Source organism: Stegostoma tigrinum, chromosome 1, assembly GCF_030684315.1.
Source record: "Stegostoma tigrinum isolate sSteTig4 chromosome 1, sSteTig4.hap1, whole genome shotgun sequence".
NCBI classification, from domain to species: domain Eukaryota; kingdom Metazoa; phylum Chordata; class Chondrichthyes; order Orectolobiformes; family Stegostomatidae; genus Stegostoma; species Stegostoma tigrinum.
In genome coordinates, this window is record NC_081354.1 from 82,098,260 (window position 1) to 82,122,043 (window position 23,784).

General features: G+C 41.7%; 1 protein-coding gene across 2 annotated transcripts in view; it reads left to right on the forward strand.

Moving 5' to 3' along the window:
* The window catches only part of cc2d2a (coiled-coil and C2 domain containing 2A), a 190,756-nt gene that overhangs the window by 13,537 nt on the left and 153,435 nt on the right, over nucleotides 1–23,784 (forward strand). For both annotated transcript variants that reach the window (XM_059646681.1, XM_059646684.1), the window contains exons 5-8: nucleotides 8,590–8,667; nucleotides 9,641–9,716; nucleotides 16,940–17,031; nucleotides 19,713–19,814. In XM_059646681.1, coding sequence (XP_059502664.1) covers nucleotides 8,590–8,667; nucleotides 9,641–9,716; nucleotides 16,940–17,031; nucleotides 19,713–19,814 — 348 coding nt within the window. The remainder of the gene's footprint in view (nucleotides 1–8,589; nucleotides 8,668–9,640; nucleotides 9,717–16,939; nucleotides 17,032–19,712; nucleotides 19,815–23,784) is intronic.

Sequence of the window (23,784 nt, forward strand, 5' to 3'; positions counted from 1 at the left end):
AGGCTAACGTACCAAATAGCTTGCTGAACCTGCATGTTTGTCTTCAGTGATTTATTGACAAGGACACCTAAGACTTTCCAACTTTTTATCAATAGAGAAATACCCTGCACATCCATTCTTCCCACCAATACGGTAACCTTGCATTTTTTCCATATATTCCATCTGGCATATTCCCACCCACACACCAAACCAATTTCTGAAAAAGGGTCTAGGCCCAAAACGTCAGCCTTCCTGCTCCTCTGATGCTGCTTGGCCTGCTGTGTTCATCCAGTTCCACACCTTGTTATCTCAGATTCTCCAGCATCTGCAGTTCCGACTATCTCTTAAACCTCCTGAAGCCTCTTTACCTCTTCCTCACCACAGCCATTCCAGCTTAGCATTGTTTCATCTGAAAATTTGGAAGTATTACATATGGTCCTCAAATCTAAATCCATGATGTATGTTGTGATCAACATCAGCCCCCAAGTATTGGTTCTTGCAGTGGCCCACTGGTGACAGCCTATCAACATGAGAATGATGCATTTATTCCTACTCTGTATGTTCTATCCATTAGCCAACTCAGTCAATATGTTAACTCCAATGCTATGTGCTTTAGTTTTGTGAATCAACTTCTTTTTGGGGAACGCTATCAAAAGGCTCCCAAAAATCCAGAAATAGTACATCATTGACTTCTCTTTATCTGTTTTGTGAGTAATATTTTCAAAAGCTCCAAGCTCTTAAAACGTGATTACTCAAAATATTCCATTTGCAAATCTATGTTGACAGTACCCACTCAACACACTTTTATTCAACTGTGTGTCACATTCTTTATAATAGATATTAATAATTGTTCTGTTACTGTTGTAAGGCTGACAGGACAGTAGGTCGCTGTTTTTTCTGTCACTCACTTCTTAAGTAATGGGGTGATGTGCTTGTTTCCAATCTGCAGGAATCTTTCCGGAATCTATAGGATTTTGGAACCCGATCATTGGCCATCTCTATCGCCACTAATTTCAAAGCTCTGTGATGTTGAATATAAAGTCCTAGGATCTCATCTGTCTCCAGACCCATTAATTTCTCTACCACAAGCTTCTTACTGATACTAATTTCCTTCAACTCCTCATTCCTGTTGGTTATTTGTAACTCTGATTCTGGGAGATTCTTTGCACCTTCCTCAGTGAGAACAGGCATAATTGTTTAACTTCTCTGCTTTTCCTCTTAATCCCCATAATGAATTGACTTGATCCAGCCTGTAATGCTCTCATGTTTGTCTTGGCCAAACATTTCCTTTTTGTGTACCTATAGATACAGGTATATTCCTTTTTTAAAGCTTTTTGTTAGATTGCATCTGTACTTTGTTCTCTTTCCTTATCAGTTTCTTGGTTCTCCTTTGTTGTATTTTTAAAAACCACCCAATCCTCAGATTTACTGCTATTTCTGGTAAGTTTACAAGTCTTTTACTCTTCTACAGAGGCTAACTTCCTTTGTCAGGCATAGTTAACCTTCTTTTAAGTATTTGCACCTTTAGGGAATGTATGGTTATTCTGAAACATGTTCTGTCGAGGCTATCCAGTACCTTAATGCACAGATACCTTTAATGTATTTTTCTAAACCATCTCAGTCAATTTGTGCCTATAGTTTCATGATTTCCCCTGGTCGCGTTTAACAGCCTTGATTCAGTTTTAACTACCCACATAGAGACATAGAATTTTACATGTTCATATTGTGGTCATTCTTCTTTAAAGGTTCTTTTTCAACAAGGTTATTGATTAGATCTTTTTCATTACATAATATTCAATCTAAAACAGCCTATACTCTAGTTTTGCTCTCAACACACTGTTCTGGAAAACCATTTTTAACACACATCAGCAAGTCATCCTTCACCGCTTTAGTGCTTATTTCGTTTACCCAGTGTATATACAGATTGAAGTCACCAGCAATTTGCTTCATTCTTATTTTTTTCTCAAGTAAAGCATTGTCATGCAAAGTTTTGAAAAGAAGGCACTGAAAGAATAGATGGTTGCAACATAATATACTTATTACTCAGGGACTCTAAGCAGGTAAGTAGATTATCTCAGTAATCAATCAGCACCTCAAATATTATTGTTGATATTAGTTAGGGGTATCATTTCAAGCCTTTTTTTATTGTTGCTATGTTGCAAGGTAGATTAAATCATTTGGCAGTGAATAAGCAGTTAAGGCTATGAGATGTTGCATTTTTATACAAAAGTTATAATTAATGGTTCTTGTCTTGTACTTTTGGAAAATCTCTATATTTGAATAGTGCACTCCCTAACCCTATATCTAAATTAATAGTGTACATTGTGAACAGAAACAATGCCACATGAGAGATCTCCAACCCTCCTCTTGATCTGGGCCAATGATGTCAGCACAATAATGAATAGCCAAGAGTAGATTCATACCTCAGACCTTTTGAAGTAACATTCTTAGTGAAGGTTTCAACGTATTTGTTTGATCACCGCATTAGACACTACATACAGATGGTCTCTCTTTCCATGAAGATGGCATCAGAAGGTTCTGAGACTACAAGCCACTCATGCTTATGAAGAACTCATCCAATTCCCAGTGCAACCATTCAGACGATAGCCAGAATATCAATCAATGGCACCTTTTTTAATGCTCCAGGAAGATCCTGTTTCTATGCATCTGTCTTGTTACAGTATCCAACCAGTTAAGTAGAGTTTGGACAACGCTGTGCTCTCTGTGCGCAATTGCCACACTTTCAATCATCTGTTGCTTACTTGTGATGTACGAGTACCAGGTGAACAACCAACAGTCTGTGGCTGGCCCCACAATCTGAGGTGATGCGTCAGCTGTGTGAGACCTATGATAGTACCTTTGGAGAGTGTGAGCTGAAGGCCCTCTTTCTGTGCTGTAGACTTCTATGACATCAATGTTTTCTCTCAAGATGAGAAAATTTGGCCTAATTTATTATTGTGCATATGAATATACTTCTCTTGTAGTTAACAACAAATCAACATGAGTAACTGATGTGTGCCCTGCACTGCTTTTGTATTCAATTCTGTCACCTGGTAGCTGGAATCTCTTATTCCCGATGGAGAATTCCCTACACTGAGACTCTCCTGATTTCCAGTTTTTTTTCTCTCTGCACTAATATGCTGTGAGCTCTGTAGAATGCTGTGTCTAGCACCCTGTCTTTCTCTTATTTCTATGCTATCTTGATTGATGAGGAAGGAACAAAGAGACCAAAAAGTGAGAGTTGTGGCCTGTGTTGAATGGATGAATGGAGCCCATTTGTTAAGGATGACAATGAGGGCAATGCATAACAGTGCTAAGTATGTGGATGAATATTTATGATGGATCAATGGGAATATGAAAAACTGCATAGAACTGTATACTGACAAAATAATTTAGGATGAGAAGTGATACATTGGAATAGGCTGGGGAAGGCGCACAAGGAGCTTGTAACTAGCATGGTGGTCAGCAAGTCAAGATTGCTCTTCTCTTTCCTGTGATACACAAATAGTTAAACTGTTTTCTACCTTTATAGCCAGGAGCCGGACCGCCTTTGCTGACCTTTTTCACTGCCACTAACCACACCTTTGTTGTGTTTCTAACCAGCTAACTCTGGGTCCTCTCAGCTGCTCTACACAGACACTCAAGTGTGTGTAATTGTATAACCCTTGGCTTTGTTTAAACTCTATTTTGCCACGTTCTTATTGGATTCCATCTCTAACATTACATAGTTGAAATATCCATTTAAATACTGCTGTTGAAATTGCATAAAGTCCCAGTCATCAGCAAAGTACTGGAAGATATTGGTCACGCTGCTCTTAAGTGAAAATTGTTCAGCAATAACTTACTCACTGACACTTGGTTTGTGTTCATTCAGGGCCATTCACCTCTGATCTCAGTCCAGACCTGGTCCAGAAATGGACGCAAGTTGAACTCAAGAAGTTCATGGAGAGTTCATGGAAAATGGAAAGTATTGCCTGACACCATTGTCTGTGCCCTGTAAATGGATATTAGGTTTAATATCTATATGTAGGTATTTAATGGCATTACAGTCACTAAATTCTCCCACTGTCACCATATTGGAAGGGGGCATTATCATTGACCAGAGACTCAACTTGGTTTGCCCTATAAACACAGTGGCTACAAGAGCAGGTCAGAAGCTAGGAACACTGTGGTGAGTAACTCACCTCCTGACTCCCCAAAGCCTGTCCACCATCTGAAAGGCCTAAGTCAGGAGTGTGATGGAATACTACCCACTTCCCTGAATGGGTGAAGCTGCAACAACATTCAAGAAGCTTGACACTGTTCAAGACAAAGTAGCCGGCTTGATTGGCATCACATTCACAGACAACCACTCCTCCACCACCGACTCTCAGTAGCAGCATTCTGTACTATTTACACAATTCACTGCAGAAATTCACCAAAGATCATTAGTCAGCACCTCCCAAGCCCACGATCACTTCCATCAAGAAGGACAAAGGCAGCAGATACATGGGAACACCACTATTTGCAGGTTCCTCTCCAAGCTACGCACCATCCATTCTTAGGAAGAGTAACTGGACCTGAAACATTAACTCTGATTTTTTCTTCACAGATGCTGCCAGACCTGCTGAGCTTTTCCAGCAACTTCTGTCTTTGTACGTACCATCCTGACTTGGAAATATTGCTGTTTCTTCACTGTCACTGGGTCAGAATCCTGGAACTTCCTCCCTAATGGCATTGTGTGTCTACCTACGCACATGGACTATGGTGCTTCAGTAAGGAAGCTCACCACCACCTTCTCAAAAATAATTAGGTTTGGCTAATAAGTGTTGGCCAGCCAGCGATGCCTACTTCTCACAAAGGAATAAAAACGAATATCTGCCACTCACAGATATTCATGTTGTAAAGACTGATGCCTAGGTTTCTCTATTATGAGCTTTTCCAGTGACTGCACTTGGACTTCATTGATGGGCAGGAGAAGCTCATGCATTCGTCCATCCCTGCTCTTATCTCTTGAAATCTGTTATATTTGTCAATTGCAGTCTTCCTGTTAGGAATTCATGCTGGTTAGCTCTCAGTTGCTGTTTGTCTACTTATTTGGTATTTCCTCTTTAATTAAAGACTGAAATTTTTATTTTAGCAAATGAACTCAAATTCTGATTTACCTTTTGGTACTCTAGTGGCGACTCTAGAAACATAGGAACAGGAGGAGGCCATGTGGCCTCTCAACCCTGTACGGCCATTTAGCGAGATCATAGCTGATCTGTGGCCTCACTCTGTCTGGGACCCAAAACCCTTAGTAGCATTATTTAATAAAAAAATTTATCACTTTTTAAAATTAACAATTGATTCAGCATCCCCTGCCGTTTGTAGAGGAGAGAGTTCCAAACCTCTGCTATCCTTTGTGTAGAGTGCTTCCTAACATCGCCCCTGAATGTTCTGACTGTATTTTTTTAAGACTACGCCCACTGGTTCGAGAAACCTTTGTCTCCATTTACCCTGTGCTTGCCTGTTACTAGACCATAAGACATAGGAGTGGAAGTAAGGCCATTTGGCCCATCAAGTCCACTCCGCCATTTAAATCATGGCTGATGGGCATTTCAACACCACTTCCCTGCACTCTCCCCATCGCCCTTGATTCCTTTTGAGATCAAGAATTTGTCGATCTCTGCCTTGAAGGCATCCAACGTCCCGGCCTCCACTGCACTCAGCAGCAATGAATTCCACAAGCTCACTCTCTGGCTGAAGAAATGTCGTCTCATTTCAGTTTTAAATTTACCCCCGCTAATTTTAAGGCTGTGTCCACGGGTCCTAGTCTCCCCGCCTAACGGAAACAACTTCCTAGTGTTCACCCCTTCTAAACCGTACATTATCTTGTAAGTTTCTATTAGATCTCCCCTCAACCTTCTAAACTCTAATGAGTACAATCCCAAGATTCTTAGCCATCCATCATACGTTAAACCTACCATTCCAGGGATCATCCATGTGAATCTCCGCTGGACACACTCCAGGGCTAGTATGTCCTTCCTGAGGTGTGGGGCCCAAAATTGGACACAGTATTCTAAATGGGGCCTAACTCGAGCCTTATAAAGCCTCAGAAGCACAACGCTGCTTTTATATTCCAACCCTCTTGAGATAAACGACAACATTACATTTGCTTTTTTAATTACAGACTCTACCTGCAAGTTAACCTTTAGAGAATCCTGGACCAACACTCCCAGATCTCTTTGCACTTCTGATTTGCGAATTTTCTCACCGTTTAGAAAATAGTCCATGCCTGTATTCTTTTTTCCAAAGTGCAAAACCTCACATTTACTCACAACTTACTATTTGCAGACTTTGATCAGATAACCCCTTAACCTTCTAAATTCTCGTGAAAGCTGGCCTAGTTAGAATAATTTTTCCTGACAACATAAATTCTCAAGTCCAGACATCTTTCTTGTAAATGTACATAGTACTCCCTCCAAGGCCAATGTCCTTCCGAAGGTGCGGTGCCCAAAATTGCTCACACTACTACAAGGAGGTCGAACCAGTGTTCTGTACAACTGCAGCTTAACATCTGGGTCCTCATACTGCTGTCTCTGTACATAAAGACCAGCATTCCGTTTGCCTCCTTGATTATTTTCCACACCAATTCATGACATTTCAAAAGGGCAGTGCACCCGAACCCCAAATCTCTTTGATCATGTGTGCACTACCTCAGTCACCTCTTCAAAATATCAATGAGTTTGTTCAGGCATGACCTACTGTCATGAATCCATGCTGGTATTCCTTAATTAACTGAATTCTCAAGGTATTTTATTACCTTCTCCTTGATCATAGAATTCAACAGTTTCCCCACCAGAGATATTATGCTAACTGATGACTCCTGTATCTAAGGCAACTTTGAAGATTATGGTAACGGTGTCTAATGCACTCCCCTACTTCCTTTAACACCTTTGGACAGAAACCATCAGGGCCTGAGGTTTTGTCACTCTTTAATTTCCAGTCAAGCAGGTTGTTCTGTTCAGCTTCAAATATTAGTTATCCTCCTCTACTTCTGTAAATACTGAGGCAAAATAATTTATTTGACACATCTGCCATTTTCCCGTGGTCATTTGACAGTGTCCCCAGTTTCAGTCTTTGTAAGGGTCTTTCTGATTTCACATCCTGTTTTCTTCAGGATCCTGGAATGTAACCTGTTGGATCCTTGCAATTTGATGCTCTTCAGACTCAGAATCTTAAAACCTTTCTTTAATTCATTATACCTTTCACCTTGTGTTAATCAATCTCAATTACTCAATTTTCTGTATATTCCTCTTCAGAAAATGCCAGTGCAAAGTACTCATTAAATCTTCTAGAAATGTGCATTTATCTTTAACTAACTCATCCTCATCTCTCTGGGCTTAAGTTCACTTTGAAAAATTGTCTTTCAGCAACTTGTCTAAAATACTTTGTTTTTTTCCAATATTTTTATTGTCAAGTGCTCTCTCCTTGTTTGCCTTCTTATTTCTTATTTTCTTGTGTCATCTTACTTTTATTACATTTGGAAGCCTTGAACGTCCTCGTTTAATTTCATATTGTTTCTAATTTTTCCATTTATTCATGGAATTCTGAAGCTTGATGCCATCTTCTGTAATGAGTGTATATTTCTGTATATTTTAATTTGCATTTTGAGATATTATTGGTGTGGAATTTTGACTTTCTTTTACCTCAGCCAGCTAATTTATCATCATTCTAAAGTCTGTCCTATGATAATTTTGTGCCCTCGTTTTTGAACTATCTTCAAAAAGAGCATGGAAAATAGGAGCAGTTCCAGGCCATTTGACCTCTTGAGCCCCATTCACTATTGAATGAGACTATTGGCAGCACAGTGGCTCAGTGGTTACCACTGCTGCCTCACAGCGCCAGGGACCCAGGGTTCGATCCCACCCTCAGGCGACCGTCTGTGTGGAGTTTGCACATTCTCCCTGTATCTGCATAGGTTTCCTCCGGGTGCTCCGGTTTCGTCCCACAGTCCAAAGATGTGCAGGCTAGGTGGATTGGGCATGCTAAATTGCCCGTAGTGTTCAGGGATGTGTAAATTAGGGGGATAGGTCAGGGTAGGATTCTCTGTGTGTTGGTGTGGACTTGTTGGGCCAAAGGGCCTGTTTCCACACTGTACGGATTCTATGAAACTCTTCTATGAAACCCTGGCTGGTGTTCCAACTTGATGCGATTTCCTGCATTATCCTTTTATCCCATGGTGTTTTTAATATCTAGAAATCTGTTGGCCTCCATCTTGAACATAGTCGATGAGTGAGCTTCCATGACCGTCTGGAATAGAGAATTTTAAAGATTCACCACCATCTGAATAAATCCCTGCTCACTTCAGTCCGGATTGGCCTAATTTTTATTCTAAGACTTGGACGCCTGATTCTTGGCCTCCTAGCCAGGGAAAACCCCTTCCTACATTTTCCCTGTACAGCCCTGTAAGAATTTTGTATGACTTTAACAAGGCACAGATGTGCGTTTCATTTCTGACAAATTACCATCCACACAGTGACGACAAACATTTCCCCTATATTTTGACCTTGAGCTTGTTCCACAAGTTGTTATTCCCAATTAAATTTTTGGCTTTGACTTTTCCCATTTACATTGTGGCTTATGCAGGAAATTGAAAATGAGGATGAACAAGCAGAGAACCTGAAACGGACTATGAAAGCCCAAAGACGAAGAAGGAAGAAAATGGTATGTTTACCCATGTATTGGCATGCATGTTATTTAATCTTTATTTCTGATATTTCTGTTCTCCAGATTTATAGATAGAATTATGTCTACTGTTGTTATTCTTAGTTTTAAGCAAAGACATTAAATAAATTGCATGGAATTTTGGGTCACGCTCTGAAAAGAGATTTGGAGAATCCCATAGAAAAATTGGTTCATTTACTTATAAAAATTCTAGCCCATTACGGTGCTACTTCTGTTCTGTGGATGTGCTTGGCATTGACGAGCTCACCATTATTGCCTGATCCTAGTTGCCCTCAGAGGTTGGTACTGAGCCTCTCTGAGCTGCTGTAACCCTGGTGTTGAGTGGAGATTTCTGGAATATTGACCCAGTGACTATGAAGTGATGGTGACATGTTTTCAGACCAGGATGTGGTGAGATTAGGCGATAAGAGTTCCCAAAATACTGTTGCTCCTGCCCTGTGGAGTTGGAGGTCAGGAAAAAAGGGAAGTTGTCATCAGAAGAAGTTTAGTGAGTTACTGATGTCCATTCTTTACTCAATAGATATGGTAGCTGCAGTGCGATGTTGCTAGAGAAGATGAGTATGGATTCTTAAACTTCAAACAAAACTATTGTACCCATTTTAAATGTAGGAAAACACCCTTCCTTATTTTGGTATTTTTCTAAAGGTATTTTTAGCACTGCTAAACTTGCCAAAGCAATAATTACAAGATTGTATTAATCTTCTGACCCTGGCTGTTATAATTGAGACAAAAGTTGATTTTTTTTTCTTTCCTGTGTTCTTGTCAGATGTTTCACTATTTGCAGTTGATGTCAGGAGAGAGACTTGCTTTCAGATCTCCTGTTTTTATGTAGAGTAGAAAGCACCACATATAGTTCAGGAATTTAATTTTTTTTCCTTCCAACTGTTTTAAACTGAGACACAGAGAGAAATTAGTGGTCATTGTTTGCAATGACTTATATTTTTCTTTGTAGCTTGTTGATGACATTGACGATTTACACTCTGAAGAATCTACGCAAGAAGTGAGCGTAATTACTCCTCAACAAAGAAGTAAGCTGTCCTTAACTAGAAAGAGCCATGTTGCATTCTTTCTTATGTTACAAGTACTCACTAATGTTGTTTTATTGTATGTGAATGATGTAAGTTCCACCAATTTGTTTTGTCTTCTCGATTTTGTAAGTGACTAGTTTGAATAAAATATAAAAAGATAATAACATTTTAAAGCGTACAATATACAGTATCTGACTGCTCCAGTCTATTCCGGTAAGAAATTGTTAAATATTGTGACTGGCTTTATATGCATATTTATGTGACATTTAAAAAAAGCTGGGTAATTTGCTGCTGTTGCTGTTGTATATACATTACAGTGTAAGGATTTTTTTAAGTATGTCAATATTTTGTGCTTTTCATGTACATCTCAGATGGTGAAAGAGAGAGGGAGTGGGAGAGAGAGAGGTAGCTGTCCAAGACAGAATAAGAGGTGCCTGTGTAAGTGGGAGGAAAAGAGAGAGGTGGCTGTGTCATGTTTGCCAGTGTTGAAGCTGTACTGGAACAGTTTTGTTCGGGCCGTGGCTAGTTCTGGAGCAAAACTCTTCAGTACTCTTGCCGAGTGTTATAACCTATAATCTTTGCTGTATCCATTACTTTTCGAATGCCATCAGGGCTGACTGTGACAAAGGTCTTGTCAGATTAACAAACATGGGTTAGAGGGCTATGTTCTGTTCTTGGCATTTCTCCTGGAGCTGTCTGACTGTAAACGTCATGTTAGTGGCTCCTTGATCATTTCTGAAACTGCACTGACTCTCTGGCAGTGAGATATTGGACAAAGCAGTCCTGGAGGATTCTAGCAAACAGTCTTTTGTTTCTGGGAGGAGTGAGATTCTTTTATGCTTTGTCACAAGACTGGCAATGCTCCGACAGAGTCGTTATTTTACTCATTCTGGCAGTGTGTAATTCACTGGCTGGTCCAATATTTATTGCAAATCCCTAGTTGCCCTTGAGAAAGTGTTGGCGAGCTGCCTTCTTGAAACACTGCAGATCACTTGTTATAGGTAAATGCTAATTCCACAATTACAGTTCAGGACTTTGAAGTCAGCGAAGATAAATTTCCAAGTCAGGATGTTGAGTGGCTTTGAGGAGAACTTGCAGGTGGTGGTGTTCCCATGTACTAGCTGTCCTTATCCTTTAGATGGAAGTGGTCATGGGATTGAAAGCAGCTGTCTAAGGAGCCTTGCTGCATTTCTGCTGTGCATAGTGTAGATAGTAGATTAGCAGTGTGGCAGTGATGAAGGAAATGAAGGTTTGATGTGACACCAGTCAAGTGGACTGTTTGGCCTAGATGACGTCAAGCATCTTGAGTGTTGGTCGAGCTGGGGAGTACTCCATCACATTTCTGACCTGTGCATTGTAGGTGATGGGCAGGTTTTGTGGAGTCAGGAAGTGAGTTACTTGCTGCAGGAACCCTAGCCTCTAACCTGATCTTGTAGCCCTGTGATATGGCTAATCCAGTTGAGTTTCTGGTCAATAGCAAGCACTAGGCTATTGATAGCAGAAGAGTTAGCAACTGTAGTGCCATTGAATGTCTGGGGACAATGATTAGATTCTCTTTCATTGGTGATGGTCATTTTCTGGTAGTTGTGTGGTGCGATTGTTGCTTACTAGTGTTATTTGTCCTGCCAATATTTATTCTTCTTCTAATCTGCTATGGGCCTGTGCTATTGGCTACCTTGTTTCAAAGATACTTAGTTAGCTGTAAAGTGCTTTGGGATTTTCCAAGGTAATGAAAGATCAATGCAAGCCATGCTTTATTATCGACTGAATTAATAGAATTAATGGGGTATTGTAAATCTAATGCAGATTTATGGCAAAAATCCCTCTGAATCCCTATTTGCTCAAACAACACTTGAAGAAATAATCCAGTGTTATCCAGGAAAATGTTAAAATTGGTTTGGCTGTACATGAGGAAACATCATAAGCCAGAAAAACTCTCGACAACATTTTTAAGGAATTTTCCTGGATGAGATGAGGTAATGGTCATAAATGTGGTGCACCGGATTGAAATAAAAATACTGGCCAACCAAGGTAATGGTAATTTTTCCCAGACCAGATGGTGTTCCAGTAACCACTGGTGTACAGAATCTGTTTCCATGTTTTCATTCTGTATTGGAGTGCATCCTGGCCACAAAACAACTTCTAAAGCTGCTTCTCACTAAAATCTTCTTATGTTGCTCAAGATTTGGTGTTTTGCTTAAAAAGCATACATGGGACAATAAGTCATTATTTAACTTCGAGTAACATTGCTTCAAAGAATTCATGTTAGCAGCAAATTTGAATCAAGCATAACAAGTTTCATTAGCTTCATAGGGCGGAATTTCCTGCTGGAGCCCGGAACCTCTAGAAGGCTGAGTGGGCGAGACTAACTTGCTGGGAGGCAGTAAATTCAGCGGCTGGTTTTCCGATGGTCAGGATCTCATTACTCCAGCATAGATGGGAGTAGTGCATCGGAACTCTGCACAATCTCCAGCGCAACAGACTCTGAAGGAATTGCCTGGGAAATTGAGCTTTCTGCTGGCAATTCCAATGTGTCTGAAACCCTCTGAAGTGCACAGAAAACCAGAGACTGTGGATGGTTCCAATAAAGTTAAGTAAAATAATTACGCAGAAAACATTAGAATACAAACTATTCCTGAGTAACTATACTTATTCGCAACCCCTAGACCCTTTACCCCCTGCACCCTTTTTAGGCCAGTTTACCTGACAAGCCCGAAATCTGACGCCTGCACTGAGAACCCTCAACCCACCCCTACATCCAGTCCCCACCCACCCAATCATCCATTTCCCTCTGCATACTGCACATTCCAACCTCTCCCACTGCCAGATCTGAACCCTGACCCCTTGCTGTGCTGTCATCTACTCAATCCTACCGGACCCGATTTCCCCACTCAGCCTAGCTCACCCTCAACATTTAACTGCCACCTTTCACCCTAAACCCTCCCTAGCTGTCACCTTTTCCAGGTGACACCTAACCTCCTCCAAGCTGCCACCCTATCCATCTGGTACCCATACCTCCTGGCACTCTAACATAACACTCACCTCATGTATTTGTGGTTTTACAGTGGCTGTGATTCTGTGATTTTACATTTCGAAATAGCTGACAGTGGTGAAAACGAGGCATGGTTTGCCTTCCTCTGACAGTTCTGCATGGAGGGAAGATTCTGAATGGGCACATAGCTTTGGTTTTCTGAGAGACACCTGATTAAAATTCCCTTTGAGAAATACAGAGCTTCTTTCTTCCTCTCAAAAAACAAATGAGAGGAGTGGCAATCTGCCTGGGATTGTCACTCACTGAAAAATCGGGCCCTATTCAGTTTCCTGATGGATTGATTAAGGCAAAGGCAGGGCTTGGGGATCTAATGGGACTATGTTCAGGGAGGAAGCAGGATTTTAAGACAGATAGTGAAAGTTTTGACGGTCGCATGGTGAGATTAACGTGGGCTGTGGCAGGGGGATAGTTGCTGACCAACAAACACCAAACTGCACTAATCCCATTTACCAGCACGTGGCCTGTAGTTTCCAACACCCTGGCATTTTAAGTGCTCATCCAGATGATCCTTAAATGCTTTGAGTGTACCTGCTTCCACCATCCTCTCAGGCAGCATGTTCTTTGTATCTATATTTCCAGAAATCTCCTCTAAACCACTTAGTCGTCGTGCTAAACTTATGCCATCTGATCTTAGACACGTTTGCCAGGAAGAAGAAATTTTCACAATCTACTCTCTCTATACTTCTCATAATTTTGTATACATCAGTTGGATCCCCACCTCAGTGGCCTCGGCTCTAAGAAAAACATCCCTAGTCTATCCAGTCTCTCCCCATAATTTATATTTCAGGCAGTATCCAGGTGAATCTCCTCTGCACACTCTCCAGTGCAGTTATTCCCTTCTGATAATGTGGCAGCCAGCATTACACATAGTATTCAATCTGTGACCTAATAAATGTTTTATAAAACTGTAACTAGACTTCCTTGCTTCTAAATTTGATGTCCTAGCTAATGACGGTAAGAATCCATAAATCACTTTCACCACCCTGCCTACCTGTGATGATACCTTCAGGGATCTTTGGAGTTGAACACTGAGGTCTCTTTGTTCCTTAGTATTCCTATGACCTACCATTCATTGTGAAAATCCCTCTCTATTAGACTTTACAAATGCATCACCTCGCATTTATCGGGATTAAATTCTATCTGCCATTACTCTGCCCAATTTACCAGCTGACCAATATCAGACTGTTTGCTGAGACTATTCTTCTCACTACCAACAACACCATCATTTTTTGTGTCATCTGTAAACTTAGAAATTATATCTACTACATTGACATCCATGTTGCTAATGTACATAACAAGCAGCAAGAGCCCCAGAACTGAGCACTGGAGTACAAAAACAACCCTGCACCATCACCCTTTGCCTCCTAGTTGTAGGCCAGTTTTGGATTCCGTTTGCCAACTTGCCTTGGATTTTACTTTTTGGGCCAGCCTTCCATGTGGGACCTTGTTACAGGCCTTACTGAAGTCTATATAAATTACATCAGCTGCACTCCTCTCATCAATATATTTAGTCACTTGTTTACAAAGCACAATTAAATTATCAGATAGGATCTCCCTCCACTAAATCCATACTGATTATCGCTAAGCAATCCCTGCCTCTCCAAGTATTGATTAATCCTATCCTTCAGGCTTTTTCCAATAATTTCCCTACTGCTGACATTAGACTAATTGATCTGTAACGATCAGGTTTATCCATCCTGACGTACTTGAATGAAGGAACTACATTAGCTATTCTCCTGGCATTTCACCTGTAGCCAGCAAAATATTAAATATCTGTCAGGGCCCCAACAATCTCCTCCTATAACAGCCTGGAATACGTCTCCTTAGGCCGTGGGGTTTTATGCACCTTTATGCCTGCAGAAGGTTCTAATACTTCCTCTTTACTAATTTTAACATGTTCTAGAACCTCACCATCCCAACTGATATCCCCAGTTGCAATGTTTTCCTCCTTTGTGAATACAGCTGAGGAGTATTCATTTAAGACCTCACCTGCCTCCACTGGCTCTACACACAGGTAGCGTTTTCAGTCACTAATAAATCACATACTTTCCCTGATAATCCTCTTACTTTTAATGTACTTTTAAAAAGCCTTGGGGTTTACCTTGGTCATAGAATCAATCATAGAGTCATAGAATTCCAGAGTGTGGAAACAGGCCCTTCGGCCCAACAAATCCACACTGCCACTCGGAGTATTCCACCCCAACCCATCCCCCTAGAGCCCACCTAACCTACACATCCCTGAACACTAGAGGCGACTTAGTTTAGCCAATACACCTAGCCTGCTCATCTTTGGACTGTGGGAGGAAACTGGAGCACCCGGAGGAAACCCACGCAGACGTGGGGAGAATGTGCAAACTCCACACAGACAGTCGCCCGAGGGTGGAATCGAACCCACGTCCCTGCGCGGCAGCAGTGCTAACCACCAAGCTACCATGACATCAAAAATCCTATCTTTTGTGGTCCCTCGTTGTCTAACTTCCATTTTTAAGCAACCTCCTTTTCTATACTTCAATGGACCCCCTTATTTTCAATGGGCTGAGCCCAACACCTGGCAGTGGCTTTCGGGGCAGCAGTGTTGTGGGTTAATAGACAATAGACAATAGGTGCAGGAGTAGGCCATTCGGCCCTTCGAGCCAGCACCACCATTCATTATGAACATGGCTGATTATCCACAGTCAGAGGTTCCGAGTCTTGGCAGTGGCGGCAAAGTGGTGGCATCATCGGTGGCGATGTTATGAGTGGGTATCAGGACTCTGGCACGGGCAAGGTGGTGACTGCAGCTGTCGGCGACGTGGTGATCGCTGAGTGGGACACTGTCAGCAAGTTCGTGTCTTCAGCTAAAGAACAGGAACCCTGCTAGTAAGACAACGAGGCAGCAGAAGTGGTGGCTTTACGGGCACAGTGAGAGAGAGATTCATGTCGGTGATGGTGGTGGAGCAGGAAATAAAGAACAAATCTGGATTCCCTTCACAATTTTTTTATTTTTGTTTAATTTTTAAGTTTTTCAGAATGTTGCCAGAGTGTGGAGACAGTTAAAGCTTTGCACTTTATTTTCCCTTCAATGCAAGTGACTCTGTAAATCAAAATCAAAAACAAATGCTGCTGATTTTTTCTTTTTCAAACTATCTAGGTTGATATCTGGGGTTCCTTGGACTTTTTCATTAAGGTGATCCCAGTCAGTGTAAGCAAAGTTGAAGTTGCCTACAGCTATAACCCTTTTTCTGTCGGAACTTTCTGTGATTTACCGACATATCTGCTCCTCTATATCCATACCTCTGACTGTTGAAAGCGGTGTACAGTAATCCCACCAAGTTGATCAATCCATTTTTATTTCCACATTCTACCCAGATGGCCTCATTTGGCCTTCCTGGATGTCCTTCCTCATTAGTGCAGTTATAGTTTCCTTTATCAATAATGCAATGGTTCCACCTCTTATGTTTACCATTCCCTATCATGCTTCAAACTTCTCTGCCATGGAATGGTGAACCACCGGTCCTGTCCGTCCTTCAACCATGTCTGTGATTGCAATGATATCGTATTTCCATAAGTTGATCACTGCTCTAACTTCATCTGCCTTATCAGTTAAGCTCCTTGCTTTAAAAGAAAATACAGTAAAGTTTTCCTGACTTGCCATGCATGTACTGGACTGACTTAGCACTCCTTCTGTATCTGATTGGACTTTGCTGGCAACTTTACTTCTTGTGCTCTCCATTTGTGCCAGGTCTTTAAATATAGTTTAGTGTTATCAGTTCATGCAAATCAGTAAAATATTGTATGATGCGCCTGTCTGTTACTTCTAAGGTGTTCATCTTGAAGCCATTGTTTCCGGTTTTATCGTTGTCCCATGTAAGTCTTTGGGAAAAAGCAATCAGATGTATCCATTCTTCTAGATGTGAAGCAAGGTCAATAGCTGTTGTAGGAATTGCTGAGTATTGTTCCACCTTTTATGTTTTAAGTCTAAATTCTGGCATAGCATCACTGTGTGATGTTTCTAGAGTCACTTGGAAATGTGCACTGATACTCAGGGTCCCACAATTCACATGGTTGTCACAAAAGTTAAAAATTTAATCAAATTATACAAAGTGCCTACTTTTCCTGTCTGATGAATGCATCCAGTATAACACGTTTGTGTTAATTTTTTACGATGGCCATTGTTAATTACTCCTTGCAGCTCTGCCGCCACTTCCTGTATCCAATACAGGAACAAGTTTCGCTGAATTCTCCATGCGAGAGAAATTGAGGGAGAAACTTAAAGCAGCTAGGGTATGTATTGTTTCTGTGATATTATCTTTTCAGCTTTCACCAGTATTGGCTCACTTCCTTTGTTGATGAAATGTTACTTTTATGACTGGCAGTTTTGTTATTAAAATCTTAAACCTTTGTAACTTCTATTTGATGAAATCAACATTGCAATATTATTACTTAATAATTTGACCCTGTTGAATAACTTTGAAACTGTGTTTCTGTAGTTAGAGGGACCCTTAATTAGTACAATCTGTGACTTAAACTAATAGCAATGTACTATGAATACATTGCATTCCAATAATCTACTGCATTTAGAAAAAAACTCTCATGCAGTCGCTTGAGTTGTAAATCACAGCAACTTTTTAAATGTGTTGTGTTTGCTAAGAGAATCCACTGCATAAAAGTCAGTGAATGCCTCTTGAAGAAAGTTAAGTCAAGAGCTCAATATTTGGATTTCGCAGCAACGAAGCCCCGAAGGTTCACTGTTGTACTTGGCTACCAAAATAACTCAATTGAATTACTGCATGGCATTAAATATCAGCTGTGCTATTTTACATCATTTACATGCTTTGATCAGCCACCCTTTTTCCAGCCATCCAAAATGCGTGACATTCCAGGCTCCACCCTTCAAGTCATTAGCAGCAGCTGAGGCAGAGGTTGGAAAAGGCACATCTGTTTTTAAGTGCAGGGAGGTAGTAGTCCTGTCACTGGACTAGCAATCCAGAGGCTTAGGTCAGGAAACATGCATTCATATCCCATGATATCAATAAAATCTAGAAGAAGAAGCAACCGTTAATAGTGACCATGAATCCATAGTCAATTGTCGGGAAAACCCATCTGGCTCACTCATGTCCTCGGGAAAGAAAATTGACGTTCTTATCTGGTCTGACTTACAGACCCAGCGAAATGTGGTTGACGGTTACTTACCCTCTGGCAGTTTGGAATTGGCAATAAATGCTAGCCTAGCCAGCAGCACCCATTTCACATGTAAGGATATAAGTATCAAAAAAAAGGACTTTTGTACCTTATTTCACATTATACTTGGTACACTCAGTCCCTGAAGATTACAGTGAAGTTTTAAAATCTTTGCATCGATTGGCAGCCTGTAGGTACTTAACAGCAAGGCTTGATGCAGTCCTTAAAATGACCGATCAAATCAGTTCACACAGGCAAAACTGTTTTTACTGTTAGATGTTCTGCATTATGATCTGCTCATTAAAGGCTTACATAGGAACAAACGTGGGGTGTTATTCTCAGTACATTTGCTGAAATGTTCAAAAAGGTAAATGTAAAATTAATTAAAATAAAGTTCTAATATTTTTAATTACCTCCAAATGTATATTTATGGCAGGAGAGGAATGGGATGTAACATTTAATATCAAAACCACCGGTGTAAATATTTTTGTAGACATTTTAGAACAAGAGTTATTAATTTTTCAGTATGCATTTTCATATAGTCCCTAAGGTGCAGAAAGAGGCTATTCAGCCTATTTAGCTTGCACCAAGCTTTTGGAAAGCAGCTCACCCCATCCCTCTGACCCCCTGTGACGTTTTTACCGGGGCTAATCCACCTAACCTACACATCCCAGGATACTGCGGGGCAATTTTTAGCCTGTCCAATTCATCTAACCTACACCGCTTTAGACTGTGGGACGAAAATGGAGCCCCTGGATATAACCCACACAGACATAAGGAGAACACGCAAACTCCACACAGACAGTCCCCCAGGGCCAGAATCAAACTAGGTACCCAGGCACTGTAAGGAAGTAGTGCTAGCCACTGTGCCACTCTGCTGTCCACTTGGACTATCCTTTGCGAAACTTTTGCTCTCTCTTGTAGTGATCTTGGAGTCAGGAAGAATGTTATTGAGGTGGGATTGTGACGTACCATAATCCTGTTGCCCTCCTGCCTCCCCTAGAATTAGTTTCAGAAGGCTCTTCTAAAAATTTTGCAGCAGCCACAACTTCCTCAATGACACTGCTGAGCACAAGAGCTCCCATCCTTTCAGTGTCTGGCCATTCTGAGTTGGCAAGACCTCCTCTTTTGGGATCTTGAATTCATAGGAAGGTCCACTGTTGGCTTCCCAAAATGAAGCTGTGTAGATCTCTTGCTGACTGCCCAGCTGGTAGGCAAGACCCCTGATGAACCAGCTAGATACCACTCTGTATTTGTTTGCATCCCACAACTAGACTAGTTAACTTCTTTAGATTTCTCTGTACATAAACAATTTTGTACATTTCTCCATCAGTTGAATATATTTGCTTATAGTTCTCAATGTTGAATGTCCAGTTCTAACAAAGGGATGTCTTGAATACGGATCAACTGATGTTTTGAAACGTAGCATGGAAGTAGATTGATGAGTGCTGGTTCCAATGAATTGGAGGATGTTTTGTTTAATTGCATGCACAATGGTGAATTCTTGTGAGCATCTGAGTAAACCCTGTTACCTCCTCAAGTAAATTAAACTGCCTTCAGTTTAACCAAGCACTGGAGGACAGCTACTTCCCAGTGTAGATTTGATGCTTTGTTGGATTGCTGAATGGTACAAAATCATCGAGATTGACCACTGTTCTTAGAGGTGAAGGCAGATGGCTTGGCTTTGTTAGACAGTAATTTTATTGGAGTTGAGTAATAAATTCAAAGATGCATGTATTTAGGCTTGTTGAATTCATTTTTGTATCCTTAAATATATTATATAGTCGAAAGCACAGAGTGCCATCCAACAAGAGGAAGCAAGTGTACCCTCTCGACATCTAATACGTTTCAAAGACCAAAAGTCAGTTACAGAATTTGACACTGAGGTGAGAAAAGACTTATATTAATATTAATTATTAATGTTTTTAAAAGTTTCATACTCATTTATTTTGTTGCTTCATATTTCTGAGATTCCTGTTCGCTTCCTATTTCTCAGTTTTTATATCCCATTTGTTTATGTTGTGCTACTGAATGATATTCTGAACTGAATTTTATGTTTCAATAAAATCTGATTTGGAATAAAATTAATAATTTAGGGCAAATCTAACGAATATTGATGTTGTCACCTGTTTCTTTGACGAGAAAAAGTTCATTTAATAAAATGTTTTCCTTCTTTCATTTCATAAAGGACTCTTGTGTTCCATCTGTGATCCACTCCTGGGACAGAATTTAATCCTCCCCCAGGAATGGGTGGCATTGTGTCATGAGTCCTGTTTGGTGCCACCTTACCAAACCCAATGGTATATGTTTAATGTTTTAATGAAGATCTGTTGCTCAGGTTGTAGTTGAAGTTGTTGGCTGGTTTGCTGAGCTGACTGGTTTTCATGCAAGTATTTCATCTCCCATCTAGGTGACATTGTCAGTGCTGCGTCACCTCTGTTGAAGTTCAGTGCTGGGTCACCTTTGTTGAAGTGCTGTTGTTCTGTCCCGCTCTGAATTTATATGGTCCGGTCTGTCATGGTGGGCAGTTGGTAGGTTGTGTCTGGTTTGTACCGTGGTGGTATGTAGTTGGAGTCTATTTCAATATGCTTGTTAATAGCAGCGGTGGTTGAAAACCAGGCCTCTAAGAATTCTCATGCTTGTCTTTGTCTTACATGTCCTGATGCTGTAACTTTGTCCCGGTTAAATTGATGTCCTTCCGTGTCAGAGTGTATTGAAACGAGCGAGAGTTGGCTGTGCAGTTTTGCTGCAAGTTAGTGTTCATGACAGATTGGCAGGAAAAACTCGTCACCAGGACGCGTGAACACCAACTCACAGCAAAACAGCACAACCAACTCCCTCATTTCAATACACTCTGACATAGGAGCGTATCAGTTTACCTGGGACAAAGTACAGTACCAGGACAAGTGAAACGTAGACAAGCATGAGAATTCCTGAAGACTTGGCTTTCAACCACCAGTGCGATAAACAAACACGTTGAAATAGATCCCATCTACACACCACTTCAGTGCAAAACCAGGAACAAAACTGTGCACTATGACGTACCAGACCATATAAATTCAGAGCGGGACAGAACACTAGCGCTTCAACAGAGGTTACATAGCACTGACAATGTCACCTTGAAGGGAAATTAAATGTTTGCATGAAAACCAGTCAGCTCGGCGAACCAACCAACAACTCCAATGGTATATGCAATGGGAGAGGTATTGGGAAGCTCAACCAGCTTTGGGCCATTTAAGTCCCTTATTGACCAATGAAAGGCTGCTAAAGGGCCTCTTAAAGGCCTATCCCTCTGCAATTTTGCCAAGCGGAGTCTGGAATCAGGTTCGAAGCCTAGTGGATCTCACTTCTCAGGTTATTGGTGGGAAACTAGTGTGTTCCTCCTTTACCACCAGGGTGTTGATTGGCATGTAGAAATGTAATTTCCCACCTAGATGGGAGCGGGCGTATCATCTCAACTTAATTAACACCCCTCAGACTGTAAAATTTTGCAGACTATACACACTGCCCAGACATTTTCACTGGAGTGGATGGCAACCTCAGTAGAATCCAAAATTTTGCCCTGTGATGAAAATGATCAAATTAGATGATTTAAGCAATAAAAATAATAAATAGTAACCTAGTCTAACCACTGTTACTGAAGAAGGCAGCGCGGTGATTCAGTGGTTAGCACTGCTGCCTCAGAGCGCCTGAGACCCGGGTTTGATTCCCCTCCTCAGGCGACTGTCTGTGTGGAGTTTGCACATTCTCCCCGTGTCTGCGTGGGTTTCCTCTGGGTGCTCCGGTTTCCTCCCACAGTCCAAAGATGTGCAGGCTAGGTGGATTGGCCACGCTAAATTGCCTGCAGTGTTCAGGGAGGTGTAGAATAGGTGGGTTATAGGGGGATGGGTCTAGGTGGGATGCTGTGAGGTTCGGTATGGACTTGTTGGGCTGAAGGGCCTGTTCCCACACTAGGGATTCTACTCTGTATCTAAGGCATCTGTCAGTTGGGTGATGTGCAGGTGTGCAGCTGTCCATAAAATGTTTCCAAGGTCATCCCCAAAGACGCTACAGAACTTTGAGACCATCAGCCTCGAGACTTACAGCTTGATTTCTGCCTCTAGATCCTGAACTCAATATTTCCTTCTTTGTGCCTCTCATCACTTTCTTCTACCTCCAGTGCCCGGTGTTCTACCCTTCCTGTGCAGTCGCTGCACCTCCTATTCAGGGACTATTTCCAGCAGCACTCCTCCTGGTATTCAGCGTCTATTTCCAGCAGCACTCCTCCTGGTATTCATGGTCTATTTCCAGCAGCACTCCTCCTGGTATTCATGGTCTATTTCCAGCAGCACTCGTCCTGGTATTCAGGGTCTATTTCCAGCAGCACTCGTCCTGGTATTCAGGGTCTATTTCCAGCAGCACTCGTCCTGGTATTCATGGTCTATTTCCAGCAGCACTCGTCCTGGTATTCAGGGTCTATTTCCAGCAGCACTCCTCCTGGTATTCATGGTCTATTTCCAGCAGCACTCGTCCTGGTATTCAGGGTCTATTTCCAGCAGCACTCCTCCTGGTATTCAGCGTCTGTTTCCAGCAGCACTCCTCCTGGTATTCGGCGTCTGTTTCCAGCAGCACTCCTCCTGGTATTCAGCGTTCATTTCCAGCAGCACTGCTCCTGGTATTCAGGATTTATTTCCAGCAGCACTCCTCCTGGTATTCAGCGTCTATTTCCAGCAACACTCCTCCGGGTATTCAGGGTCTATTTCCAGCAGCACTCCTCCTGGTATTCAGCGTCTGTTTCCAGCAGCTCTCCTCCTGGTATTCAGTGTCTATTTCCAGCAGCACTCCTCCTGGTATTCAGGGTCTATTTCCAGCAGCACTCCTGGTATTCAGGGTCTATTTCCAGCAGTACTCCTCCTGGTATTCAGGGTCTGTTTCCAGCAGCACTCCTCCTGGTATTCAGGGTCTATTTCCAGCAGCACTCTTCCTGGTATTCAGCATCTATTTCCAGCAGCACTCCTCCTGGTATTCAGGGTCTATTTCCAGCAGCACCCCTCCTGGTATTCAGCGTCTATTTCCAGCAGCATTCCTCCTGGTATTCAGCGTCTATTTCCAGCAGCATTCCTCCTGGTATTCAGGGTCTGTTTCCAGCAGCACGCTCCCTGGTATTCAGGGTCTATTTCCAGCAGCACGTCTCCTGGTATTCAGCGTCTATTTCCAGCAGCACTCCTCCTGGTATTCAGGTGCAGTGTAAACACCAGTTGCCTGCGAATCTGAAGCCATGAAGATGATGACCTGCTGAACTGGCAAAATTCTTAATTTTGACCCTTTCCTGACCTGTGACAGGTTGCTAGACCTTTAAATCTTTTTGAATGAGGCTATTCGGGAAAGTTATTACGTACTTCTGGAGCAGGTGGGACTTGGACCTAGGCCTTCTGGTTCAAGAGGTAGGGTCTCTACCACTGTGCCTCAAGCGTCTACTGTTAGATCCCTTGATTCAAATGGATAAGTCCATTCACCTGTGATAAGCCATTTCACTTACCTTGAGAAATTTTTCTGGCTTCCTGACTCGACCCTGTAGGACCACCCCGACCTGAGAGAGGCAGCTGAAAAGTACAGGTTGCTTCCAGGAAATTTGAGAGATTTGATTTTAACAACCCATCAACAGGGTTGATTGACAGTTTGAGGAGAAGAGGCAAGTGCGCTGATCTATGTTCTACACCACTATCCCATCCTGGGAGAACATCTGGCTGTGCACCATTGCCATGTGTCCCACATCCGTTCTTTTCTCATTTGGACAATGAAGATCTGGCCCTTGTATGAAATGTTGGTGATTTGCTCTTTGCAGTTACAGCTATAGTGAAATTATTGCAGTGTGCA